Here is a 9,979-nt window from a genome sequence, read left to right on the forward strand (position 1 = left end):
TGGGTTATACCACACATAGTATTTGGCATCACTCTTGACCTTATCTCTTTGAGCCCTAGACAAACCAAGAGGTAACATATTAATAACCAAATAATTTACTATATTCGCATACCCAGGTAATGTCACATTCACGGCGAGCAATTGCTCATCAAGGAACGTTTCCTGTAAATGAAGTTCATCCTGCACATGCTTGCGGTGCACTAAGTATACTGGAGATGATCACTGGTAACGTTCCTCCATTGCCAAGGAACATGTACTTGAGGTGAGTGGGAGAGGATTCAAATCTGGAGTGGGAGCCTGCAAAACAGAGGGTGAAGGCCTCTTGTTAGAAATTGGTAACTCAATATAAAGAACGTTACCTGAATGTTGTAACTGTGGACGCTGCAACAGTTTCTTGCAAATCAGAACTCAAGGGTAACTTCTCATTCTCTTTCTCAAGATGGTTACTAATGGCAACTTCCAATTCATTTTTTCCATCAAGTTCAAAAACTTCCTGTCTAAAAGAATCATCACATCAATAGAATAAACAAGATTATCATCACTAGGATATTTCATGGCTTCATAAATGTTAAACTTAACAATTTCACCATCAAATTCCATGGTAAGTGGGCCACTATGAACATCTATCTTAGTCTTTGATGCCTTTAAGAATGGTCTTCCTAACAAAATAGAAGCAATTTGATCACCATTTTCCATATCAAGAACATAGAAATCAGTAGGGAAAATAAAATCATTAACTTGCACAAGAACATCCTCAACTACACCCTTACGATAGGCATTAGATCTATCATCCAATTGAATCACAACACCAGTTTTATTCAAAGTTTCAAGTTTCAAAGAAGCATGTATTGAATATGACATGACATTAATCGAAGCTCCTAAATCTATCATGGCCTTCTCGAATCCGGTGTTACCTAATGTACATGGTATAGTAAACATACCTGGATCTTTGCACTTCGCCGGGAGTTTTCTTTGAATAATTGCAAAAACATTCTCCCCTACTCTAACCTTCTCACATCCTTTAAGTTTCTGTTTCCTTTTAATTGTGCATAGTTCTTTCAGGAATTTAGCATAACGAGGCATTTCTTTAATAGCATCTAAAAGTGGAATATTTACCTCACATCTACAAAAAGTCTCACATAAATCTTTACCTTTCTCATATTTTCTAGAATCTGCCAAAGCCTGAGGAAAAGGAGGAACGTGTTTATAATCAGAAAGAGGTGGAAACTTATGCTTAGGTATGTCATCATCATTGGGAACGTTCCTGTCTGCAACAATATTTTTCTCCTTTTCTTGCTCCAACGATGCAGGGGTTACCTTTACCAGAATCTTAACCTCTTTACCACTTCTCAAAAAGATTGCACTTGCATTTTCTCTTGGATTTACTACCGTTTGAGAGGGCAATTTTCCCAAACTTTGTGCCACTAGCCGACTAATTGTGATTGCCATCTGACTCATCTGATTGTCCAAATTTGAATATTGGCCCTTGTCTCCTGTTGAAATTGCAAATTATTAGTAGCAAGAGATTTAAAAATATCTTCTAAAGACATACCAAAATTGGAAGTTTGGCCCGGTTGTTGTCTAGGGGAATATGGTTGTCTATATTGCTGGTAACTTGGGTCATTTTGAGTCGCGGGCTGATTAACTTGTGGATTCTCATAGCTAAGGTTGGGATGATCCCTCCATCCCATGTTATACATGTTCAAATAGGGATCATACTTCCTTTGAGGTTGTCCAGGAAAACCACCTGTCACATTCACTTGCTCAATGGGCTCCTCTTTAAGAGTTGGGCACATATCGGTTGGATACTTTACTACTGAAAAAATCCCACAAGCCTTCACAGTTTACGTATTACCTACAACCATTTGACAAACAAGAGAAATTAGACTCGCAATTTGTTGTTCAAGGGAGGAAATATTTACCTCATTAACATTCTTAGATGGAAGGTCAAGCCTAGTGCTAAATTGTTGAGAATTGGCCGCCATATTTGCAATCAAGTTTCTCGTGGCCTCGGGAATTTTATCCACCAAAGCTCCTCCACTAGTAGCATCAATCATGCTCCTATCCGTGGGTAGAAGTCCCTCATAGAAATACTGGATAAGAAGTTGCTCGCTAATCTGATGATGGGGGCGCCTTGCACATAATTTCTTGAAATGTTCCCAATATTCGTGTAGGGACTCTCCGTTATGCTGCGTTACACCACAAATTTCTTTTCAAATGTTGGCCGCCCTTGAAGCTGGGAAATATTTCTCCAAAAACAATCTCTTCATCTCGCCCCATGTGGTAATACTCCTGGAGGGTAGATAATAGAGCCAATCCTTAGCCGAATCCTTCAAAGAAAAAGAAAAGGCTCATAATTTAATTTGCTCTTCAGTCACCCCCGTGGGTTTCATACTCGTACATACCACAAGAAACTCCTTTAGATGCTCGTGAGGATCTTCACCTGCAAGACCATGAAAAGTGGGCAAGAGATGTATTAGTCAAGATTTTAATTCAAATGTTGTAGTAGCATCTAAAGCGGGGAACATTATGCATAAGGATTGTTTATTCAAATCAAGGGCTGCAAGCTCTTTCAAAGTTCGATTTCCAGCCATGACTTCCTCCTCCTCTAAAGCAGGTTCGTAATCAAATGGGGAATCAAGAGCTAGATCGTTCTCTTCAGAATTCCTCTGAGTTTTTCTCCTTAACCTGCTCAAAGTTCTCTCTATTTCTGGATCGCACTGCAAATCACCTTGATTTGAAGATCGAGATACAGTCATAAACAATCAAGGGAACTCTAATAAAACATGAAAAAAAATAAGGAAAAATCAAGAATAACGAAAAAAATAAAAATTCTAAAAATCCTAGAAAACAATGGAATTTGGCTTCAGAGTCAAAATTCTGCCAAAATCGTAACAAGGAAAAACTAACAATTTTTTTTTCAAAAATTTCTAGAATGAAATAATGATCACAAGAAGCACAAAAATCAACTAGAATCAGTCCCCGTCAATGGCGCCAAAATTTGATGTGTTGTCGTAGGCAGCCAAAAATAAAATCTATACTCCTAAAAATATATGTAGTAGTGCGAATAAGGATGGATCCCACGAAGAGTGATTAGTCAACTTTTATGCTCCGTGAACAAGGATAGGGGGAGGGGGGGGGGGGGGGGGGGGGAGAGTGTTGAGTATAATGAAAACACTTTTAAAAATAATAACTTAGAAACAATTCAAAACAATCAAAATCAATCAAAAGAACAAACCATGGTCTACTTCAACATCCACCATCAAAATTTAACAACTGATCATCGATTCAAGCATATATCAATTCGCACTTGAATATTCACCGTTGGAACTATCTTCCTATCTCTCCTTTCGTAATTAATTAGAAAACAAGAGATCCAATTAACCCTAACTACTAAACAACCCAAGACAAGCGCTAAAGGTTTAATCTAGCAGCAACCTTAAGAATTAGAGAGATTAAAAAGCTAAAAAACACAAGAACAACCAGCTGCATTTAATTTAGTCCAGCATTCATCTCAAGATCTAATAATTCCTGATGCAGCAAATCATAAATCTCGATTGCTTCACAGGTTAGAGAGATCAAACAATTACAGATTTGACATCTAACCTAGCAGTAGATTGCAACGAGTAACAAACTAGTAGGCCTCCTAGGGATTAAATGAGACAATCATGAACGAAAATTCAGAAGAATATTGGATACTCAAAACATAAATTGAGTGATGAAAATAAATCAGATCTCACAGTTGTATTGATACCGAGGCTTCAGTTTCCTTTGACCAAGTCTAAAAGTTTAGCCACGTAGGGCCATGAAGACATCTGAAGAAAAAAATAGAGAAAAGAGTGGAAAATATGGAGAAGAAAAAATGATGTCAGGGGTGCCGAACTCCTTTTCTCCTTTTATTCCCCTTCTTTCTCCCAGTTTAGGGTTTTTATTTTCGTGCATCCGGTCTGGGTCATAATGCACATGCCGCAACTTCAAGCCAGATTTAGACCTATATATAGGCTGCATTTCTCAAAATTCAAAAAATAAAAATTGTAGAAAGTTTTCTTGGAATTCCATATCATCTTGAATCATCTCCATCAGAGCTCAGATGAGAGAGTTATTCCCAGATTACGAAGCAATATTGAAACTATCCAGAATCGCCCAATTAACTTCGTTTTGCACTTAATGCTTCCATTTGCATCCTAAATAAAAATATAAGAATAATGAGTATATTTAGGCACCAAATAATTACAAAAGCGTAAGCATTAAGGGATAAAAATATGAAATTTTGCATTCTCATCAGTGTCCATGGACCATTTGTGCCTCATGTTTCTTGGAAACACTCTTCTAGCTGAATATTCTTACCAGGAAAATTTTGTGGTACGGTAATTTTTATTGAAACTAATTACTCTCTGCAATTATAACGCCTTTTTAGTGCATTTTACCTAGAAATGTTGGAAATTTATTTCTACAAAAAATACTTTTGCAAGGACCATTAGTTCCTCATGTTTGCACGAAACACTTTTCTAGATGACAATTCTTACCATGAATATTTGGTGGTGAGGCATTTTTTGCTAAAGCAAATTACTTTCTACAACTATAAGGTCCATTTATTGCATTTTTTCTGGACATGTTAGAAAAGAATTTCTAGTAACGATACGTCTCCAAGGACCATTAGTGCCTAATGTTTCCTAGAAAGACGCTTCTAGATAATAATTTTTACTGGGAAAATATAGTGGCAACACAATTTTTGCTAAAAGAAATTACTTTCTACAACTATAAGGCCTTGTTAGTCCATTTTTCTAGAATATTTTTGTTGAATTTATGGAAAAGAAAAAGGCTTCATTGACTTCATTAACTTATTATAATCAGAGTACATGTACCTCTATTTATAATAGAGGAAGGTAGTAGTGTTCAATTACAATAAAACTACCTTTGTCCCAATTACACCCAAACTCTAACACTTAAAAGATAAGTCCTAACATAATTAAATAACTCAATATAGATACAAGACAAACATAACTCAAACTAGAACTCTTCTAGGACGTGACCATAAGATAAAGATGCCTTTGTTAGTCCTTCTTGATCTTCCAACTTATGTGATAAGGATGCCAACTCGTGGTAATCATGGTGGGTTCTATTTCTTATGGGTTTGGGCCCATCTTGTGGGCCTTCCTTGGTCGTGTGACCCATCTTATAATACTCTTAGATATGTCGGCTTTCCTTGGTCATGTGGGCTGGCGACCATCTTCCAACACTCCCCCTCAAGCTGGGCGTGAGAGAACATCATGAACTCCCAACTTGAATATTTTGTATAAAAGGGCACATCTTCCAATATGCCTTCATCTTCCAACACTCCCCTTCTCGATGTTGCATCCTTCCATGAGGCCCTGCTGGCATAATATAAGTGAGAGTAAAAATCACTCCTAGCTGGTAAGACATTGCTCCATAATCCAATCATAATGCTGGATGTAGGGCACACTCCATCTTCTATAGGTAGTGTGTCTATCGGCATTGCTCTGAAGTGTCCACCACCATGTCCCTCAACAGGACAAAGACTCTCAACTGGTAGGAGTAGCACCAGAAAGCTTCAGCTTCCGAGGTATTTTACGCTATCAAGAATGAGACTTTATTTGAATAATTATATATAAAAAAAATATACGTAAGTCTATTTTCTTACCTATTCATCCAATTCCCTATCGGCATTTTTTATAAGGAGATATTGATCTTGGAAGAGTCAATGGTCATGCTGAAAAAAAAAAGAGAAACAATGCTTAGTTCGACCAGATGATAGAGACCAAAATATATCAAATTATTTATCTTTTGATAATTAAATTTTATGAAGAGAAGTTACACTTGGATGAAATATATTTAAGTCTATTTTCACATGGAAAATATTTCATGTCAATCTGATCTATGTTTTAAGATATATTTGCATTGGAAATATCAAAGGTCATGCTGGTATCATGTTGCATTGAAAAATCCAAATTTAAGCCGATTGTTTTATGTCACTATTTGAGTTGTTATACGAGAAAAATATCTCACTTCTTCCTAATTTAAAAGCTTATTAGTACATCTATGTTATTTGGGTTTATTTCTGCATTTATGATATTTGGTTCAAACTGGGATCACTACCATTACCTCCCAGCTTGAGTGGGGAGAAGTACAAGAAGTACAAGAAAGAGGTATTTTATTCATGAAGCTTATGTATCTAAGAAAAAATATGTATATCGGACTATGATTATTTCATGGGTCCTTCTACAAGGTTTATTATTTTGGTTCGTGTTACATGACAATTGCTACTATTATGTTTCTTTGGATGAGACATTATTATTGAAGAAGAGGTGGCCTCAGTACCTTTCTCATACCATAATTTATTTGACTCAAAAATATCACGGTTGGGACACCATGAGAGTCGGTTCCCGGATTGGGACACCATGATAAATATAACTCTAAAAAATATCACGGTTGGAATACCATGAGAATCGGTGTTTGGATTGGGACACCATTATAAATAAACACACTACCCACCCCCTCCCCCCTGTAATTTCTTTTATTACTCCTACCACTTGAGAGTCATTGTCCTGTGGAGGGACACGATGGTGGACACTTTAGAGCAATGATGATAGACACTACCAACAGAAAATGGAGTGTGCCCTACATCCATCATTAGGACTAGAGTATAGAGATATGTCTTACCGACTAGGAGTGATTTTTACTTTCACTTATATTATGCAAGCAGGGCCTCATGGAAGGATGCAACAACGTGAGGAGGAGTGTTGGAAAAGGAAGGCATATTGGAAGATGTGACATTTTATACAAAAAGATTTTATACATCATTTGCAGCAAGCTGGGAGTTCATGTTGTTCTCTCACCCCCAGCTTGAGGGGGACAGTTGGAAGATAGGCCCAAGCCCACATGACCAAGGAAATCCCACATATCTAAGAGTATTATAATATGGGCCACACGACCAAGGAAGGCCCACAAGATGGGCCCAAACACCAAAAAAGTAGGACCCACCATAATTACTACGAGCTAGCATCCTTATCACATAAGTTGGAAGATCAAGAAGGACTCACAAAGGCATCTTTATCTTATGGTCACATCGTATAAGAGTTCTAGTTTGAGTTATGTTTGTCTTTTATCTATATTGAGTTATTTAATTATGCGAGGGACTTATCTCTAAGTGTTAGAGTTTGGGTGTAATTGGGACAACGGTAGTTCTATTGTAATTGGACTCTACTACCTTCCTCTATTATAAATATAGGTTTATGTACTCTGATTATAATAAGTTAATTAAGTCAATGAAGTATTTCTCTTTTCCATAAATTCAACCGTAAGTAATTTTTTTAGAAAACATTTAATTTATATAACTATAAGGCCTTTTTTTTACAGTTTTTCATGAAACGTAGGATTTTTTTTTCCAAAAATACTTCTCCAGACCATTAGTGCCTCATGTTTCATAGAAATACTTTTCTTGTGTAAGGAAAATTTAGCTTAAGAAAATTACTTAAAACAACTAAAAGGCCTTGTTAATGCATTTTTTTAGTAAATGTTGGAAAAGTATTTCTGGTAAAAATACATCTCTAGGGAGCTCATGTTTCCTGAAAACACTTTTCTAGGTGAAAATTCTTACGTGGAAATTTTTTTGGAAAGGGAATTTTTTATGAAATGAATTACTTTCTGAAACTATAAAGCCTTGATAGTGTACTTTTTCTTGAAATGTTGGAAAAGTATTTCTACTAAAAATATGTCTCCACGGACCATTAATTACTCATGTTTTTTGGAAACACTTTTCTAGCTGAAATTTCTTACCAAGGAAATTTTGTGGCAAGGCAATTTTTGCTAAATCAAATTACTTTCTACAACTGTATGGCCTTGTTAGTGCACTTTTAGTAAAAATACATCTTCATGAACCTTTAGTTCCTCATGTTTCCTTGAAACACTTTTTTAGTTCACAATTCTAACAATTCTTACAAGAAAAATTTTGAGGTAAGGCAATTTTTGTTGAAAATAATTACTTTATACAACTATAAGGCCTTGTTAGAGCAATTTTTCAGGCAATGATGGAAAAATATTTCTATTAAAAATATGTTTTCATGGACCATTAGTTCCTAGTATTTCTTGGAAAGATTTTTCTACTTTAAATTTCTTACCTTGAAAATTTTGTGGTAAGGGAATTTTTCTTATACAAATTACTTTATACAACTAAAAGGCTTTTTTTTGCATTTTCATTTAAAAGTTTGGAAAAGTTTTTTTTACTAAAAATACATCTCTAGGGACAATTAATGCCTCATGTTTCCTGGAAACACTTTTCTAGCGGACAGTTCTTACCAGGAAAATTTAATGGTATGGCAATTTTTAATGCAATAAATTATTTTCTAGAACTATGAGTCCTTGTAAGTGCATTTTTAAAGGAAATGTTGGAAAAATGTTTCTAGTAAAAATACATCTCTAGGGTGCGTTAGTGCCTCATCTTTCCTAGAAACACTTTTCTAGTAGAAAATTCTTTCCAAGAAAATTTTGTAGTAAGACATTTTTTGTTAAAACAAATTACTTTCTACAACTATAAGACATTGTTTGTGAATTTTTCAGGAAACGTTGGATTACTTCCTACAACTATAAGGCCTTATTAGTGAATTTTTTTTGGAAATGTTGGAAAAATATTTCTACTAAAAATACGTCTCCAGGGAGCTTTTGTGCCTCAAGTTTCATGGAAACATTTTTCATGTAAAATTTCTTACCTAGAAATTTTTTTGGTAAGGGAATTTTTGCAGAAACAAATTACTTGCTATAATTATAAGGTCTTATTAGTGCATTTTGTCATGAAATGTTGGAAAAATATTTCTTACAAAAATACATCTCTAGGGAATATTAGTTCAACATGTTTCTTGGATGCACTTTTCTAGTAGACAATACTTATGGGAAAATCTTGTGTAAGTTAATTTTTGCAGAAGCTAATTACATACAATAACTATAAGCCTTTGTTCATTTTTTTTCAGGAATTGTTGGTAAAGTATTTCTAGTAAAAATATGTCTTCAAGGTGCATTAGTGCCTCATGTTCTTTGGGAACACATTTCTAGTTGAACATTCTTACCTGGATTTTTTTTTGGAAATTAAATTTTCACTGAAACTAATTACTTTTTATAAGTATAGGGCCTTGATACTGCATTTTTTCATGAAATGTTAGAAAATTATTTCTATCAAAAATACGTCTCCAAGGACCATTAGTGCCTCATGTTGTCTGGAAACACTTTTCTAGCTTAAATTTCTTCCCAAGAAAATTTTGTGGTGAGCCAATTTTCTTGCAATAAATTACTTTCTACAACTACAAGGACTTGTTGGTGCTTTTTTTTAGGAAATATTGCAAAGGTATATCTTGTTAAAATACGTCTCCAGGGACAATTAGTGCCTCATATTTCCTGGAAACACTTTTCTTGTTGAAAATTCTAGCCAGGAAAATTTTGTATAAGACAATTTTTGCTTAAGAAAATTACTTTCTATAACTATACGGCCTTGTTAGTGCATCTTTCAGGAAATGTTGGAAAAGTATTTATAGTAAAATTACATCTCCAGGAAGCATTAGTGCCTCATGTTTCTTAGAAATTTTTTGGAATGGCACTTTTTGCTGAAACAAATTTCTTTCTACAACTATAACGCCTTGTTAGTGCATTTTTTCAGGAAACATTGGAAATGTATTTCTAGTAAAAATACGTCACCTTGGACAATTTTTTCCTCATGTTTCCAAGAAACACTTTTCTATCTGAAAATTCTTACCAAGAAAATTTTGTGGAAAGGGAATTTTATCTGAAGTAGATTACTTTCTACAACTAAAGGCCATGTTTGTTCATTTTTAATGGAAAAGTTGGCAAATTATTTCAAGTAAAAATACTTCTCTAGGGACCATTAGTGCCTTCTATTTCCCAGAAACAATTTCTAGCTAACAATTCTTTCAAGGAAAATTTTGAGGTAATGCAATTTTTGTTGAAACAAATT

General features: G+C 34.9%; 1 protein-coding gene across 1 annotated transcript; it reads right to left on the bottom strand.

The window, feature by feature from the left end:
* Positions 1-408: 408 nt before the first annotated feature.
* Positions 409-2,057, bottom strand: LOC137959449 (uncharacterized). Its single transcript, XM_068806823.1, has 3 exons — positions 1,923-2,057; positions 1,553-1,835; positions 409-1,493 (listed from the first exon to the last, which is right to left on the bottom strand). The coding sequence occupies exons 1-3, from the start codon at positions 2,055-2,057 to the stop codon at positions 409-411; spliced, it is 1,503 nt and encodes a 500-aa protein (XP_068662924.1).
* Positions 2,058-9,979: the final 7,922 nt, after the last annotated feature.

The sequence above is a fragment of the Aristolochia californica genome, unplaced genomic scaffold (assembly GCF_029961685.1).
Source record: "Aristolochia californica isolate CCGP_79_NKW_82.1479 unplaced genomic scaffold, dmAriCali1.0.hap1 SCAF_3, whole genome shotgun sequence".
Classification (NCBI taxonomy): Eukaryota; Viridiplantae; Streptophyta; class Magnoliopsida; order Piperales; family Aristolochiaceae; genus Aristolochia; species Aristolochia californica.